Here is a 19556-nt window from a genome sequence, read left to right as displayed (position 1 = left end):
GGTGAGAAACTGATTCCATGTGTAAAGCAAACATACAGCTATGCATGTATGTGCAATGTATTGGGCATGTAGCTCTGAAAAATTTGCAAGATTGAAGGGACAACATTTTAAAAGTAGGAAATGCTTTTTTGTCTAAATATGAGAAATGATCTAGTGAGTCACAGAAAAGAGGACGTACATGGGCATGCCCAAACATACTTCAAATCTTAGAGGACTGATCTCTTTTCCATCAGCTGCTAAGAGTTTGGAGAAAGTGATTCCAGACCTGTTTTCTTTCTGCACCTTTCAAAAGTTGATCAGAGCCATCAAACCCAACCATCTCAGTACAGGAGGAGGATTCTCATACACTTTATTATGTGAAGGAAGACCATCATAAAACCTACCATTCTACATGTAGGCCCTTCTTTACATCATCAAGTGCATGAGGATCTGCCTGGTTATTTTATTTTATAGGTTAACAGGTGTCATGCTGAATGAGATTAGAAGTTATATATATGAAGCCTATATCTTATTGGAATCACTTTTAGTGAAGCTTTTGTTTTTCAAAAATAATTCATATTCTGGACTCTCAGATCTTTTTTATCCTTGGATATAATGTGTATATATACAGTATGTATGTGTGTGTATATAATGCCTAAGTACAAGTTTTCTTTTTAAAACTTGCCATACTGTCCAAATTCATGTTACAGTCAACAAAAATAAGGAAAATATAGCATTGGAATGAATGTGCAGAACTGCCTGAACAAATCCCAGATTTGGGAGAAAAACACAGTTTAAGTCATGTATGCAACCTGAACGAACTTACCAAACAGCTACACATACTTCATTCTTGTCAGCACAGATAGATGTGATATTGCATTGACTCTTGCAACGGCCTTCATTTTTGCAGCTGGTTAATTTAACATCACAAAACTTGCAAAGTGCCCGTAATTTGATTTGACCATCAAACACACTGGATAAATGATCTTCAGCTACAAACAAACAAACAAACAAAAAATCTTACTAAACATTGGGAACACTCAGATCAGTCCACTTTGAGGAAACAAGCAGTACCCACCTTAACATGCTCCAAACAAGTACTCCCCACACATTTTAGAGCACAACTCTCATCATCCTGATTAATGCCAGATGGTATGACAGGATTTGGAAATGACCCATATTGATATAAAATTGGGTGAAACTAGAAATACAGATTACATTAAAAGAGAAAGGGGAAAGCCTTTTGGTTCTGGCACACAATCCAAAAACAAGGATAGAGGATACCTTTATTACACCATGAAAATCTCAGAAACAAACAAGCCTTTGAGTTCTGCAGGATGTTACTTTAGGACAGGCATCGAAGAGTGAGTGGGTGGGTGGATGAGGGGACATGTGTAAGCATGTTCTAAAATGGATTCTGCAGTACTGAAGAATCAACTTGAGGTAGTTTTCAGCTTTCACTTTGTGCAATATAGAATTAATTGCCCTTCCTAATATTGTTTGACATAGAGCTGTCAGTCACTCAACATCTCCTCTCTCACATCAAGCACATGTGCACACACGCACACACACAATTGTACATGGCTTCTGCTTGGTTGGGAACAGAGGCACAAAGAAACAGGAAGAACCCTACAACCAACATGTTTGGGATAACATTTAATTTGCACACTACACAAGACTGTGGAAAACTTGTGGAAAACACCCTGTTGCACTGTGGAAAACACGTTGGATATCCAAGTTTGGCATCATATACAATCATTTGCCATCACCCAAGAAACATCGCACCAAACTAAGGACAATACCTTCTTCCAGCCACTGAGTAAGATTCTTAATTTACCTATAACTGACTATGTCTTATGTGCTTCTGACAACCCTACTAGGGCTTTCAACATATGTGAGATGTTTAAGATGTGGTTTACCATTGACATTCCATAGTGAGCATTCATAGCTAACAGGAGCTTTGAACTCAAGTCTCCTGCATTCTAATCTGACACTCCATTCACTACACCACATTGGCTCTGTCTACATTCATTAGGCATCCTTCAGTCTCAAAAGACTATGGTAATGTGCTCTGTATGGGGGACTTGGAACAGCGTCTAGTGTGGCTGAGGAAGCCAATTCGAGAGTGACAATCCCTTCCACACGGAAGACAAATCCAACCTGTCCCCTGTCCAGCTCCCTGATTTTGCTGTTTTTGTGACTTCCTCTTTGCCTCGGCCTGCTGGACAAGTCTCTTTAAATGGGGAGAGGCCATGGTGCACCTCCTGTCTCCAGGCTGAATGCTCAGATGTCAGGGTTTCCCATCTGATGATATATCCTGCTAGTTCAGATCCCACTTGCAGATATCCTTGTATTGCAGCTGTGGTCTCTCTCTGGGACGATTTCCCTGCACTAATTCTCCATACAGGAGATCTTTTGGAATCCAACCATCAGCCATTCTCATGACATGCCCAAGCCAACGTAGACATCGCTGTTTCATTAATGTATATATGCTAAAAATTCCAGCTCGTTCTAGGATACTCCATTTAGAACTTTGTCCTGCCAGGTGATACCAAGAATTCGTTGGAAGCAACGCATATGGAACGTTCAGCTTCCTATCCTGCCATGCACAAAGGGTCCAGGACTCACTGCAGTACAGAAGTGTGCTCAGGACACAGGCTCTATAGACCTGGATCTTGGTATACGTCGTCAGCTTCTTATTGAGCCATACTCTCTTTGTGAGTCTAGAGAACATGGTAGCTGCTTTGCCAATGCATTTATCCAACTCGACATCTAGAGAAAGGGTGTTAGAGATTGCTGAGCCAAGGTACACAAAATCATGAACAACCTCCCATTCTTGTGTGGAGATGGTAATAGAGGGAGGTGAGTCCACGCCCCGGCCCATGACTTGTGTTTTCTTCAGGCTGATTGTTAGTCCAACGTCTTGGCAGGCCTTGCTAAAACAATTCATGAGTTGTTGGAGGTCTTCAGTAGAATGGGCAACAATGGCTGCATCATCTGTGAAGAGGAAGTCCCGTATGCATTTCAGTTGGACTTTGGTCCTTGCTCTCAATCTAGAGAGATTAAAGAGCTTTCCTTCTGATCTAGTCCGGAGATAGACACCTTCTGTTGCAGTTCCAAAGGCCTGCTTCAGCATGACAGCAAAAAAGGTCCTAAAAAGGGTTGGTGCAAGGACGCAGCCCTGTTTCACTCTGCTTCAGATGTCAAAGGGGTCTAATGTTGAGCTGTCAAAAACTACAGTGCCTTTCTATTTGGTTAGCAGGGATGGCCTTTTTAAAATAGTTCCCAAGATTGGATGTCCACCCCCCTCTACACCATACTGGTATAATAAACTACTAACACTATTGTAGTTACATTTTCTGTGATGGTGGTGGAACAGATACTTCCAACTGTTGAAGTATGGTTGTCTTTTGAATCAAGAAAAAAGTTCCTCTTTCCTAACCCATCAGATACATACTGCCTTGAGATCATGGACAGTTGCAGACTCGCATGCTCTTGTCTGATGAACAGAATTTGCTGCATATGGAAAGACAACAGCCTGGTCTATGTGAAATGTTCTACAGTACCATATTTTTATGACAGTAATGTACTCTCATGTGACATTCCAAGATAAATATGGCATATGATTGTGAAGATCATAATATTCTACAGCTGAATAAGCACTTTTACCGGTGCGCACAAAACCAGAAACAACCTGGCCTTGTGCACACCAGTATAAGTGCTTTGTTTTTAGTGGGACAAAATATGTATTTAAAATGTTTTCATATTATCAGACTCACTCGCTAGCTGTTCTGCTGTTCTAGGAGACCCACTTCCTGTACAAATGTATTATGCACTGGTGACTCTCTGCTTTTAAAAGTAACAACGTTTTACTGTTTTATTACGGGATTCATTCTATGTTTGCTTTGCAACCTCCAGCCAGTGAATTGGAGCTGTGAGGAAGGACCTCTGTGCAAAGCATTCCACCAATAGGAGCTGCTCCTGAGCAACATGTAAAGATGCCAGCATTTTACAGGTGACATGTTGCCAACATGTGCTGTACTTTCCCCAAATTGGATTCACATGGAAAAGGAACTAAATTGGTTGTTGTGGGTTTTTCGGGCTCTTTGGCCGTGTTCTGAAGGTTGTTCTTCCTAACATTTCGCCAGTCTCTGTCCTCTGAAGATGCCGGCCACAGAGACTGGTGAAACGTTGGGAAGAACAACCTTCAGAACACGGCCAAAGAGCCCAAAAAAACCACAACAACCAATTTAGTTTTAGATCCCAGCCATGAAAACCTTCACAAATATAGAAACCAAATTCTTCTAGATGACACTACTCAAAGAGCACCAGATGTGCCATGATATGCTCTTATGTGATGGCTAAAAGGGATGCAAAAATGCTATTCATCCACACACTGCTCTGCACAATCTAACGAGTGTGATAATGTGAACCCATTTTAAACATCATATTCTTTCTATTAAAAGCAAAGTATCACTTTAAAAATGTCTGTATTTCTATTTCTATGAATCTGCAGTATGGAGTTAAATCAGACGTACCAAATGTTTGTGTTATGTCCAATTTTTTTAAAAAATGTTCAAAAATACCCAATGCTTCCAATGCCCTTATGAACTATGCTTATGTTGTATAATGTCACACATGAGTTATACCACGTTTATTTATTCCCTTGGGTGCACGGGTGTACACACATGCAATATAACACACACAATAATCTGTCAAAAATCAGTGGCCAAAGTAAATGGTTTAATTTTTGGTGGCAAAATTGCTGAGAGTCACAAAGTCATTATCGGTTGTGTACAAAGTTGTGGGACTCAGTATACAACAAATGATGTCTATGCAGACTTTATAACTTAACGGCAATGGGCTGTCAAGCATTATACCAGCAATAGAAATTTGGCCATTATGTATTCATTTCCAAATGATGTACATTTATTTGGTGCTATTAGGGAAAGGGCACAATTGGTATGAAAAGCTATCATTCATGGGCTGTATCTTTTTACAATGTCAACACCAGCTCCCCCCATAAGTATATCACTTGGCACACCAAGCCCATTCAGCTCTATGGCAAAGGATTACTCTGACTGTGTCAGGAAGCAGAGAAAGCTAACTCTTTCCCCTACCACTGTCCTCCATGTTTGGAGAGGGACAGTCTGAAGTGGGGAATCTCCTCTGCATGTGGACCTTCTACACAAAACTGAAAACTCTGTTGTTTCAAGGTCTCCAATCCTGTGGAGCACCTCCATGTGTAGTTGTCTCCTCTGGAGATGGTCACATTCCACACATGAAGAATAAGGGACACATAAGGAACTATACCTGCCCCTTCCTAGCATGCTCAGGTTAACCCACTTCTGAATGCCCAAATAGGAGTCTAAACTTTCTCATTCGGAGCCCAACTATGGGAATTTAAATTCTCATAGGGTGGCAGACCTACACTTGAGATGAGACAGTCATGGAAACACATAGCAACAGCAAACATCTTTTGTCAGAGCCTAGAGAAAGAACCACACACACCCCAGTCCCCCTACTTTTAGCCAGCAAAAAAGATCAATTCAACTGTCCCCCTAACCTCTGAGCTGCTGATCTAATAAATTCTTTTACCTTGCCACTCACCAAACACTCCCAAATTGAGGGCTCCTAATTTTGTGGACCTAATCCACAAATCCCTTCATAGTGTTACACACACACACACCAGTTTAAAATGGCTGAGCATAGGGAAATGTTAAAAACAGTAGAGAAGTGACAGGCCTGTCTTCTCAAGCCTGACAGATATTTTGTCTGAATATACAATGCAAAATGCAGCAAATATTTGTTTCAGATGAAGAAATCTGTACTCAAACTATTCCTAAAACACAGTCAGGTCTATATTGATCCAAAGCACAGAAGTGAAGGGATCTGGGTTCAGAAAGTTCAAGTAGAACTGGTGTAGGAAGCAAATAGTCTCTCTTCACCTGAGAGACACATGGAAGGAACTAAACTAGTTCCATCAATGTTTATTAAATGAGGCTGAGAATGACAGTAAATTTCCATTTGGGATACAGATTTGCATAATGGTGCATGAGTACCGTTCATCTGCAGCTTTTTGTATTAATGTTTTGCTTCATTTTAGAATGGTTGCTGGGGAAAGGTATTCCCTCACAAATAAATGTGGAAGTCCTTATGGATTCAAGTATTTATCAGCACGAAAAACATTTTTCATACTGACCACGTTGTAAAGGGACAAACTGAGGATGAAGCTACTCAGTACCAGATAAAACTGCATTAATCTTGCAACAGTGATGCAGGGGCCAGGTGAGGGGAGTGTGTTTGAAGAATGAATTGGTAGTAAGGATGTACTTCATCCTTCCCTCACGCACCCTTTCATCTTTGCAAATACCTTCCTCCATTTTTAGCTCATTTACCTCCAAGCCAGAGTCCAAAACAAGAAGGCAGGGCTTGAGAGAGAGGGGAACTGGGTTAAGGAAACCAGACACAGGAGAGAACAGAAAGAGTTAAGCCCTCATCCTCTTACCAATGCTTGCTGATGGATTACTCCCAGATAATTCATGTGCATTTTCAGTTATGATGAAAAAGAATTGCCTGCTATTTCTCTATGAAATATAATAATTAGAAGCCTTCTAATTTGCAATTTTGTTGTACAGGAGAAAAAAATGTATAGCCTTACAGAGAAAATACATACTGTACACTACATTTTCAGCTCCTTTGGTACTCTGACAAAAAGGTGAGAAGACATGGAAAAAGTCCAATTACTTGAATTCAAAGTGATAATGGCAAGCTTAGCAAGGTTGTACTGTGCCACTAATTATAACTAAACATAGAGCAAGCAGAAAGTTATCCTAACATTCGAAAAGGTTTCTTGCTAAGATTTTTTTTTAATGGGTGAAAAATCAGTTTATTTTTCACTGGAGGAAGTGCACTCTTTTTGCAAAACAGAAGAAAAACCCCTCCTCCAAGCAACCGCAGAAATCAAAATACCCACAGGGAAAGTGAATCATCTCTTTGGAAACTGGCACGTTTCCTTCTTTGTCTGTGTTCCCTTTCCCTGGAAGTTACAAGTGTCCATATCACTGGCAACATGTTGAAGGCTGGTTTTGAACACCTCTCAAAATTCTCTTGGCAACGCACAGACTTCTCAACACAAACAGACAACACAGCAAAGAAGTGCTTGGAATACTGGAAAAACGCTCTTAATGCTTATCTTGCTCTCTTCTACAAGGGAATGTTTGCATTACACATTTGTCAACCTATCCCCCCTTTTTTTCCTGTTTGCATTTTTGTTTTTGTTTTTTTAAGTTGAATTAATCTGCCCAATAACTAAATCTGTTTTATCAGCAGCATGCTAAAATTACTCCATTAAGATCAACTGTAGTATGCTTTCTAAGTGTTCATCCTACTTGGCAAAATAAGAATGGCTAGAAAATATAGGCTTTCTCCAGGGGTAGAGAACTTGTCTATGATGATGACCTCCCTGCCTAGCCTAGTGGTTCTCAGCTTTTCCTGTCTCATGTCCTATCAGTCACTCTTTGAAAGAATCTGAGCACCGGTAAAATAATCTCTGGATACACAAATTGCCATCAAGTTGAGTCTGATCACCCATAGACATTCCTTGGGATTCCTAGGCACAGCATACTCAGAAGTGCTTTACCATTCCCGTTTTTGAGGGGATGCTTTTAGATTGTGCAGTTTGCCCAGGCCTATACATGCTGCCTTTTCCCCCCAGGAAGCACAGTGAGAAACTGAACTCTCAACCTTTGGCTCTGTAGCCAGGTCCCAACTCACTGAGCTTAGAGTATGTACAATTCTCTTAGAGTATGTATCTATTCTCTAAACCTTTTAAAAATATATACCTGTATTTAATGTTATATTTAATATGTTTATAGGCATTAAGTTATTATATTTCACTTGCCCAGCAAATTATACCTATAAGCTAGGTTGCAGAGCAGGAGGAAGAGTGGACTGGGAGAAACACTGAGTGTATAAAGTGAGCCAAATGGCAATAGATATTCCAAGGCAGGTAAAGTTGGCAGGAAGTCACATATCACACTTGTAGGAGAACATTGAGACTGGGCAAGAGTGAATTCTTAGTACTTGTTATGAAAACTCTGTGTTCCAATTTAGATTGTTTTTGTATCCTATCACTACTATTGTGAATTGGGCCCCCAAATCTTAAATCTATTCACAAAGATATATATGTGTTATTTGTCATCAAGTCAGGACTAATTTACAGTGACTCTAATACTTATGGATTGGTTTTCAAATTTCCAGTTCCACCACCACCAGTCCTCTGAATTTTCATAGACAAGCGGGGATTCAAATCTCGGTCTACCAAGCCCCAGTCCATCATTCTAGGCAAGAGTGCTCCCTTTACAAAAACAGAAGGCCCCTTTGTATATACACATTTTATGATGGGAATGGGTACATAATTCCTTATGTATGTGTTTGGGATGGTTTAATTTATTTTATATAATCACATATGGCTTGGTCCACATATATATGTTTGCTGAAATAGTTTATAGATTCGATAAATTAGGTTTTACATTGCCAGATAACACAAAATGGAAGTAGGATGTCAATAAAGCACTTAAGCCTTAGTAGTTTATTCCCAAGATTAAGATTTTGTTCCTGTGTTTTCCCCCATACTCAATTATATTCATTGGACCCATCACCACTGTGTTTACTCCACTGTGTTTAACAGAAGCTATTTCTAACAGAAGATATACAGACTGAAGTCTTAATGTGATGGAAGGGAAACCTGGCTCTTTCACTATATTATTCCAAGGTATGCTGCATCTACAATATAGGAAACAGAAGATAACCAGATTTCCCTCCAAATACAAAAATATCACACATGCCCAAATCCTCTTCCCTAGTTATCCTGGCGTAGCACACACAACATAACTTCTGGAGGTGAACTGCCCCAAGTTAAGAAATCACCATAGACATTCTCAACATGGAACTGATACTTCCTATGGTAATTTGTGACATGGGGCAATTTGCCTTCAAAAATTATGCAATTTGTGCAACTATGTCAGAGGTTTTTAGACACATTCTAACCAGGTTGCAAGCAGAGAGATAGTCAATAACCCCTTCAATTATTTCCAGAAAGTCAGACCTTTCTAGTTATATCTTTGACAATAAACCTTGCTTGTTGCAGAAGTGCTTTTACACGGAAGTGGGGAATGCTACACTTCTTTTACAAGTGTATCTTTGCTTTAATTTTTAAAGTTTTATTTATTTTTAGGCTTTAATTTGATTTGTTCTGTTCAATTCTGAACTGTCCATTTAGGAGAGAGGCAGGACGCAAATAGAATGAAGGAATGAATACCCAGTTACTTCAGTGGAGTTTAAGAATGTATTTATAATTAAATCAATGCCATTTCCTCCAAACTACTAAGCAGCCAAAGCATTACAAAATGTATTTCTCTATATTTTACTTTTCACCAAATTATACACACCTCCTCCAGGCTACACTTTACAAGGATACATCAAAGAAAGTCTCATTTCTGAGGGGTGGAAACAAGAACATACAAAAGCCATGTACAACATCCAGCATTTCCGATAAAAGTAAAATGGTTCATAGATGAAACTAAAAAGGTATTCCTTTGCTTAGAATATTATGTTGGAAAGAGCCCAGTGCAATCATGTGCACATCTCTCCCTAACACAGTATATAAATTAGTCATAAGCAACAGTTAGGATGGGCACAAAATCAAATCAAAAAGGATTTTTTAAAAACAAGTATATATTCCTGATCACTATGAACCAGCAACCCAGCCCTACTGAAGATGGGATGACAACCCTAACTTTGAATTTCCCTTTTCTTATTGCAATCACAAAGTAAAGTGTATGAGTTTATGCTTCATTTCCTGTGTGGGTGTTTCTCTTTCACAAAAGAAATATCATGAAAGGTCACAAATGCACATAATTCATAGAGCTGAGTGAAAAATGGTTTGACACTTATTGCTGTCATCTCTTGAGAAAGCTGTGTTTTACATATAAGCAGCTAGTGCAAACATTTGTTTCAAAATCCAAGCAAATTACTTGACTGGTAAACACTTATTGTTGCAGTCCTGGGCTGCTGACAAGCCACAATTATCCTTGCCCTTTTCATTTAATATATTTGTATGTCACAACTTAAGACATTGTTTTACAGACAGATATAAAGCCAACAGCCCATATCATATTTAAAAGAAAGCTTTTAAAACACTTTAATTTTACCCTGAAACAACGATCTCATCATTTTTCTGTTACTCTTACAGCACTTGTCTACTTAATTTCTTCCAACTGATAAGATCCTCCCCCAAGGTAAATTTGTAAAGGATTACAGCTTTAGGAAATGTAATACTATGCATTTTACTATGCAAAAAAGAGCATGTATTAATCAAAAGTATATTTGGAAAAGGCCTGTAGAAATAAAAAGCAAAACTGAGCATTTCAGGATGTTTCTACACAAATTCTACTTGCCTACATGAACCATTTTTGTCCTGAAAAGCTTTGTCTGGAAAAAAAAATATCTGGAAGACTTGGATTATAAAATTGAGATATTTTGTCTGCCAGTTCGCTTGAAAGATCCTCTGCCTTAATTATCTGACTAATAAAGCTACTTCGTTGTAAAGCTAAATGTAATGTCTTAATTCTTTGGGACAAATATCTATTATAATACTTTCTGATATTAAAAACTTGATGTATTCTACATCAGTCACATATTTTTACAAAGGCAAAATAAGGAGATGTTTAAGCGTTTAATATTTGCTTCCTTGACAGATATTGCTATCTGAAATTAATGGAAAGATTTATGTAGGCAATAAATTATATAAACCAACCTTTAATAGGACCTGCTTTATATCCAGGAAAATATTATAGAAAAAAAAATACTCTTCCTTGGGAGCCTTCATGTTCTCTAGAGACTTATAAATATGATGTTATGATGTGTCAGATTCCATGAGAGAGAAATTTATGTGGAGATAGAACTTTTATCTGCCATATGTTTCGTTACCTATTTTATGCCTCGTTGGCCACATCAGACACTTCCCTTTCCTGTTGCTTTAAAAACAGCCCTCTGAGCAATCTGACAAAATCTGAATCAGCACCACACATTACATAACTGTCAAATACTGTAGATGTAAGGCGTAAAGTGTGTATCTATTTTTTTAAAATAATGGACCCCTGCATTTGAAATGACAGTGAAGAACATCCCACCTCAATCATTATGATAGAACTTATGGGGAGACTGCTGACAGAGGAGAGGGGGATGTGGCAGATGTCTTCATACTAAGATTGCCCAAAATCTTCTGAATACCTAGAAGATTGAACAGTTGAACTGTTGAAGTTTGTATCGGGAAGTGAGAAGAGGGCCTATGACATCCTACTTGGCCACTTGTATGTCAGAGCGAGGAACTGTACAGCCCACCTTCTCACTCAGTTGTGGGAGAAAAAAAGCACATCAAACTTCCACTGATTATTCTTTGTGGAAGATGGGGAGGAATTTTTAAAATACTGTAGATCCTGACTGGGCACTAAAGTGGCACATTTTGTTATTCGCCAGCTGAAACAATAAATTGTAATTAGAGTAGGCCCACTGAATCCGCAGGGATATGGCGAGTCAACTTTTCTTTAAGTTCCACTGTTTCAATAGGCCTATTCTAGTGGCAATTTACTGCTGAGTTTCAATCATAACCTTTGGATTGGGCTCTAGTTTTAGCATGTTAATTTCAGTTGCGTGGTTTATTTTGTTCTCTTTCTACTTTTTTGAGAAGGAACAATGCGCCCATGGTAATACACAAGTCATATTGCCATGGGGAGTCCAAAAAATGGGGAGCCCAAAAAGTGTCCAGAAGATTCCTTTTCCAAATTTATTCATTTCTGTTACACAGAAGTTTTTGAAAAGTAACCCACTGTTATTACTTGGTGCAATACTGACAAGATAATTCATTATGGTATTTGTTATGCTGCCTGGTACATTTTCACTACTGTCTCTCCCTCTCCACCAAATCTTCTTAGGACTGAAGAGAAAAAAGTTTGAAAAATTCCTGTCAAAACATTTTCCAAAATGCCTTAAATGCCCTTTAGAAGTAACTTTTGAGAGTATCTACAAAACATGCCTTGTTACACCTATAAAGAAAGTTTGGTTCTACATTTTATATTATTCTTGAAATGTAACTTTGTAACACTTTAGTTACCAAAAAAGCCAAATGGTTTTAGGTCACTATGTTACTTGTAACTTTTAATATCTAAACTCTGATGTCTCTGCCAGGAGAACAAGACAGTCAACCTCCTCCAGACTGTTCCCTCCCCAGTTTTGAAGTGGTGGTGGTGGAGTTGGTGGCAGGAAAAGTTGGAGGGCAAGCAGCATCAGAATCGATATCTATCTATGTTCTTGGTGCCAGAATTTCATAAACAACTGCATTTAAATAGTTTACATCATACAAAAAGAAATCAAAAATCCATGCAGAAAAATTATAGCATTTGTAAACACTAAGCAATCCAGCAACATAAAACCAAGATAAGTTAGTGCAATAACAAACAAGAAAAATTACAATATGAAAAAATGACAAAGGCAATAAAAATAATGCTCCATCGGTTGGAGACCAGAAACAGTAGTCCAGGGACAGGAGTTACGGACTAATGCAAATGGAAGGAGTCATGTTGAATAGATCATATTCTGTGTCATGCCCTCACTATGACGTGTTGGGGGGGGAGGCCCACTAAGCTCCTAGCAAAGAGATAAGACTGAGCACACACCTCATCTCCAGAAAAAACACCTCCTCATATACACACAATTAATCTTCCTTAGATTTAGATATCAGAACAAGTTCTTCACAGGCAGGCACTGTGATCTAACCTTTCAAAATAGCTGCTATTTTCCCTTTTGAAGGGGGTAACCCTTGACTATGTAAAGCTATCATAGGTCAAAGAGAAAAGTCTTCAGTAGACAAGTGAAGGCAAATCTAATGTATCATATTCATGAGTTCTTTTTATAGGAAGGATGCAGCAAATCTGTGACATCTGGGGTCATCAAATACTTCATTCTCATTATCCTGTATGGTTACACGTTTGTATTACTTAAACATAATGTGTTAGTTGTTGAAAACTTTAGATAACTTCTGAAAAGCCTGGGTTCCAGATGCTTAGGTCTAAGCTAAGAACGTCTTCCATCTCTCTCTCTTTTATTTGCTAATGTGACTAAAAAAGTAGCAGCATTTTAGTTCTGTAAACACACAGTCATTATGTCTGCAGTGACTTTCAGCTGTAAGATTTAAAATCTACCCTGGCCTCCATGCAGATAACCATTTATGCTTACAGATATTGCCCATTATTCAAGTATACAGTTTCCATGTAAATATGTGTTAAATAAATTTTCCACTTCCACCCACAGAGTTAGTAAGACCAGTCTTGTTTAAATTTTAAAGTATTTATCATGGAAGAGTGATTTTTTTTCACTCTCAAAATTAGCTTGGCCTTGGAATGTGATTTACAATTACGTAATATGCATATTTTAGCTTCAACCCTCTAAATCTGGAATAAAATAGAATAAGAATAAGAATAATGTTCACCTAGTCTCTCAAATTCTCAGCAACTCATTGTAACTCTAATTTTAGGCTTTTGCATGCTGGAAAACCAAAAATAATGACAGGTAAGTAAGTCATTGTGTCTGTGTCTATGATACAACATTTCTTTTCCTTCCAGCTTTGCAACATTTGGGTATTCTTTACACACCACAAGCTGGGGTGTTAATTATTAGTGGTCTTATCTCAAACCCCTAGAAAAAGGGAATGGTAAACCACTTTTGGTGGTTCACCTAGAAAACTCTGGAAAGGGTCACTGTAAGTTGGAACTGACTTGACAACACACAATTATTATTAGTTGGCTAGACAGCTCAGTGGTTTAGGTATCTAGCTGTGCTTCCTAAGACTACAGCCAACCTGGCCTGGGGCAAACTGAACAATCCCAGGTCGCTCCTCACAAGAAGTAAACCACTTCTTAGCATTTTCTAAAAGAGAAACCCTGAAAAAGGGTAGATAACTCAGAACTGACCTGACAACACGATGGTGATGATTGTCTTAAATACAAAGCCATTATCTTCACTCTTTAAATTTGGTATTATATTTGCACTATATAAACAAATGAAAGCTGGACAATTAAGAAAGCTGACACCAAAAAAAATTGATTAGTTTGAAATGTAATGCTGGAGGAGAACTTTGCATATACCCTGGACTTCCAGAAAAACAAACAGGTGGGTTCTAGCTCAAATCAAGCCTGAACTATCTCTGGATGCAAAAAAGTTGAAACTGAGGCTCTCTTACTTTGGGCACACTGTGAAAAGGCAGGATTCTCTGGAAAAGATGATAATGCTGCGAAAGGTTGATGGCAGCAGGAAAAGAGGATGATCAAATATGAGACAGACTGACTCCCCAAAAGAAGCTACAGGGTTGAGTCTGCAAGAACTGAGCAGGGCAGCTGGGGACAGGACCTTTTGGAGAGCACTCATTCATGAATTGCAGGTGACTTGTTGATGCATTAACAACAATATATACAAAGCAGTTTCCAGTTCTGTTTTTCTCCTGGCCTTTCCAAGTCCCCAAATTAAATAGGGCCATTCAGGTTTACGTATAGCACCCTATCAAAACAGTTTACTCGTAGGCTTATTTTGTCCCTTTCTTTTTGCAGGATCCTCAACTATGCATGCAGCTCATATTACACCTCTGCCACAAGCACAGTAAGAGGCCTCTGGTATGCCCAAATCTCTGAGCTATTTTACAGAGTTGTAAACATTACAAGACAAGTTATTGAAATTCTTCAGTTGTCCAAAAGTCCTATATAAATGAAAAGCATATTACATCATATTGTTTCTCCTAAGTTGAAAGTGCAAAACCTTTTGCCCTGTGCATAACTATACCTATTAATCCCATCATGCTCCCGTCACAGTCAATGATAAAGAGCCCTGGGAGTTCTAATCCAAAATATCTGTGGGGGAAGTAGTGCCAAGCTCCTTCATATTGGTGCTATTGAAGCATGGAGTGAGGGGGGAATACATTTTTTGCTACCTGTGGTCCCTGGTTGCTTATATATTAAAGTATTTTGAAAAAATATATAGGTGGCAAGACTAACTGAAGATCTTCTGTCACCAACAATAGAGCTTGAGGCATCATACATCTCACAGGTGGTTTTGGCCTCTGAAGCAGGAAATCTTACAAGTATTTATCCCCTTCCATGGGAAAAAAACCACAACATTATGAAACAGTTTGTTCTCCTTTCATGAGATCCAACATCTGCTGCCTAAGAGAAGTGCCTCCCTGTGCCTAATAGTAGTGCCAGCCCCATAGATAATATTGTATTTCCCTGAAAATAAGACAGGGTCTTATATTAATTTTTGCTCCAAAAAGTGCATTAGGGCTTATTTTCAGGGGATTTTTTTTTCATGTACAACCATCTAAAAAAGGAAATGGCAAGAATAAACAATGACATCCTGGGCGTCAGTGAACTAAAATGGACAGGAATGGGCTAATTAAATTTAGACAATTACCATATCTACTATTGTGGGCAAGAATCCTATAGAAAAAAAAATGGAGTAGCCCTCATAGTCAACAAAAGAGTGGGAAAAGCTGTACTTGGATACAATTTCAAAAATGATAGAATGATTTCAATAAGAATCCAAGGCAGACCTTTCAACATCACAGTAATCCATGTTTATGCACCATTTCCTCTTTGACCAAATCCAGCTTACCAAGGTTCATAGATTTTACATTCTAGGTTCCTATGCAGTATTTTTCTTTGCACCATCAGACTTTCCTTTCACTTCCAGGCACGTCCACAGCTGAGCGTCCTTTCGGCTTTGGCCCAACCACTTCATTAACTCTGGAGCTCCTTGTACTTGTTCTCCGCTGTTCCTCAGTAGAATGTTGGATGACTTCCGACCGGAGGGGCTCATCTTCCAGCATCCTATCTTTTAGCCTTTTGTTTCTGTTCATGGGGTTTTCTTGGCAAAGATACTGTAGTGTCTTGCCAGTTCCTGCTCCAGGTGGATTGAGTTTAGTCCGAACTGTCCACTATGACCTGTCCATCTTGGGTGTCCCTGCACGGCATAGCCCATAGCTTCTCTGAGTTACTCAAGCCCCTCTGCCATGGCAAGGCAGCAATCCATGAAGGGGCTTGAGTAACTGAGTATGAAAAATCATACTAGGTCTTATTTTCATGTTAGGTCTTATTTTAGGGGAAACAGGGTAACAACTCTCAGGTTCTTTGCTCAGCCTGAATACTTTCTGGTCATAGCTAAGATAGTTACCTCAGTGGTGCAGGTTGTTGTCACTTTAGATCAGCCATTTTCAAGGGGGGCCATATGGCCCCCTGTGAGGAGGCATGGAACATATGAAGAGGGCCACAGACTGGAAACATTTATTCATGCACCATCTTATAAAGTTCATTATGTTACTTACAGGATACACTCCTGATCTGGCTTTTTCTTGTTGTTTAGTCATTAAGTCGTGTCTGACTCTTCGTGACCCCATGGACCAGAGCATGCCAGGCCCTCCTGTCTTCCACTGCCTCCCGGAGTTTAGTCAAATTCACATTGGTAGCTTTGATGACATTGTCTAACTATCTCATCCTCTGTCATCCCCTTATTTATTTTATGTTGTGTTTATGGTTATGGCCAAAAATAGGTTTGAGAATGGCTGCTTTAGACTGTGAATTACAGCTTAATAAACCTGAAAGTGAATGAACACTGGAACACACTGTCTCTTTGCTCCTGCTCCACTTTTCCCTTTAATTGAACATATAAACTGGTTAGGAAAAGGTCACTCTTTGCTTATTATCATGGCTTGTCTAAGCTCAAGAAACCAAGGGCAGTTAGACTTCAGGTTTGTAGGATATGCGTTTTGTTTTTGTAGAAGCTCAAAATCTATCAATTGGCGCAAACCCTGGATGTCACACTTCAGCTAGGATGAAATAACACAATGTCTCTGAGCAGTAGCAGATTACCACTAGAATTTGTTCTGAATATTTTCACCCATGGTGCCTACGAACAACAAACAACAAAAAGTTTTTTTAAAATATCAGCAGCCTGAGTGTTAGATAGTCTGAGTGAGGTCTGTGTATCTTGCTAATACTGGTAAAATTGTTTTGAGTGGGAAATCTTTGCCAATCAGGAATCTTCCACAGAATCACAATATATCACAAATTAGAAGTTGCCCCCTCTTGTCATGAAATCTTGGTATCATTCAAATGTTTCCTCTTTTTCTATTTCGTTCTTTCTTTTTTCTTTCTTTCTTTTTTTTTTTTTTGGTTTCTCAGCTGCTTGCAGAAAGGGAAGTCTGAGGGAGCATCAAATGTACTTGACAAATTAATATGCTCCTTATACACGTTCTGTTCAAGAAAACTCATAATTCATGATTTAAGGTGATAGGCTTAGCCAGGAAGTCCCAAATAAGCTGCATTTTTCAGCACCCATCGTAGGTGCAAATATTTGTGGCTTTAAGAAAATGCTTAGCTTCTCAAACCCTTAAATTAAAAACAGGGGCTAATCTCTTGCACCCACCCCCAGTACCTTCCACAAGTTATGAGAAAAGGCAATGCTCTAAAGTCCTTGCTGATCTAATCCCAATAGCTTTGATATACATTGTCGTTCCACACAGATGTGTTTTATTTCCTTCTTTAATGTGGCTTGTTGAGCAACAGCTTTGTTTTATCAGGCACACATCTGCCAGTAGAATAAAACTAGAATATCACAGATGCAACTTGTGTCTCCTAGTTTATGTCAGCACTGTACTGAAGTGCTCCAAGGAGAGCATTATTGAAGCATCCTGGAGGTTGATACTAACGATAAAGTAAAGACTTTAAATCTGAACTTAGCAGCAGAACCCTTTGGATTTTCGCCTGTCATGGACTGCATTTGTCAGTTTGCAGCTGTGAAAAATTTCCTTGCAACTGGAACATGCACTTCTGCATATTTTAAGCCTCTGCATAACACTCAATGTACACATCTATTCTATACCATGCAAAATAGCAAAGGGATAGCATTGCGTTCAAATGACTAAGCACACACTGCCAACTTCCATTTTAGTTTCAGTTGTTAACTGCAGGTCAAATTTAAACTCTCGTCCTCTAGGATAACAAACAGCTAAGCCATACTGCTAACAAGCCTTCTGGAAGAATATTTCAGATATTTGTGGGCTACAACATTTTGCATCTGAGAAATTTTTAAAATGTCTGTCTTCCCGTGGAATGCTTGCTTTTGGCACAAGCTAAGGCATTACCCAATGTAGGAAGTGAAGCATTTCTTCTTACGTCCTTTCTGTTTACACTGCAAATTAATTAAATGTGCAGGCACTTGCAGTACCTCATAGCAGAGGATAAGAACAGGCCCTCAGCTTTCCTCCTGGGTGTGGAGCTGAAGGGTGCACTTTCAGCTTGTCACATTTGCCCTGTATTTCAATCTCTGTATCTCAAGCACTGTGAAAGTGAAGCAAAACTGTGAGAATAATTCCAACTCTTTTCCTCAACTCCAAATTGGAGAGGAAGGCTGAGAAGAAAGCAGATAATTGTTCCTGACTGTATAGTTGGTTTCAGAGGGCAATGCAAAGTTACGGTCAAAGGCCTGCAGTTTGCAGGTCAGAAGGCTTCCAGTAGCCACACATTTTTAAGATGGCACCAAGGCAGGATGACCAAGATTTGTCAGACTCCTAACTATCATTACAGATTTTTTTAAAAGGTGGCAGCACTTTTATATGATATATTGACTTAAGCTTAACTAGTGCACCCATGCAATATTTCCTTCAGAAGACTTAATATGGCTGGACACATATAGGCCAATTGTTTTAAGCCTCATCCACTCTGAGACTGCCAAATTAGCTGGCTTATGCACAAATCTGAGTGTTACTTTTTAAGTCATTGCTTTTAAAACTGTAATATGTTACAAATCATGTCTAAAAGTAACACATTATTTTAGTTCCTCTTCAAATACTAAAATCAACCCTAAAACATTTTTTAAAACTATAATTCCCTCAAAATGACTCACAAATAACTTTTTTTGAACTAACAAATAAATGGTACTCATTAACACCCCCCATGTAATTACATCACCAGTTGTCATATTGTTTTCAAACTGTAATGGTACTGGTAATATCATGTACAGTATACAAAAACTAATGGTAATGTAATGTTGCTACTAGCAAAAGGTTACTTTCAAACTCTGGGCTTACGGAGGTACATAGTAGGTGGTAAAAGTTTGTGGAAGCTGTTGTTCAAAACATCTGGTAAACCAAAGCTTCCTTGCCTATGTGGCAAAGCCATGTTTCAAGATCACTTTCTTCAAGTCAGAAAATAATTTGGATGCATTTTAATACCAATTCATAAATGCTGATTCAGCTATTATGGAAAAAATAACAAATGTTCACAGGGAGCTAGAAAGCTTTTATTAGACTTTTTACTTGTTAACTCATGTAATACTGTAGCAAGGAGAACCTCCTTTCTGTCTTGTTTAATTAGCTACTGTGTGCTAATCAATAGTCCTATGCAAGCAAAAGGGAAATTATTAGGGCTGAAAATTTTAACATCTTCTAAAGTGTAATCTGGCATTATCTTTTG

The 19556-nt window shown here is 38.7% G+C and overlaps 1 protein-coding gene across 1 annotated transcript in view; it reads right to left on the bottom strand.

Annotated features, from left to right (window-relative positions):
* Positions 1-19556, bottom strand: part of TGFBR2 (transforming growth factor beta receptor 2) — a 76394-nt gene that overhangs the window by 43035 nt on the left and 13803 nt on the right. Inside the window, exon 2 of the mRNA XM_020808050.3 lies at positions 806-971. Coding sequence (XP_020663709.2) covers positions 806-971 — 166 coding nt within the window. The remainder of the gene's footprint in view (positions 1-805; positions 972-19556) is intronic.

The sequence above is a fragment of the Pogona vitticeps genome, chromosome 6, assembly GCF_051106095.1.
Source record: "Pogona vitticeps strain Pit_001003342236 chromosome 6, PviZW2.1, whole genome shotgun sequence".
Taxonomy (NCBI): Eukaryota; Metazoa; Chordata; class Lepidosauria; order Squamata; family Agamidae; genus Pogona; species Pogona vitticeps.
The sequence above is the reverse complement of the archived record's forward strand: the minus strand, read 5'-3'. Positions and strand labels throughout refer to the sequence as shown.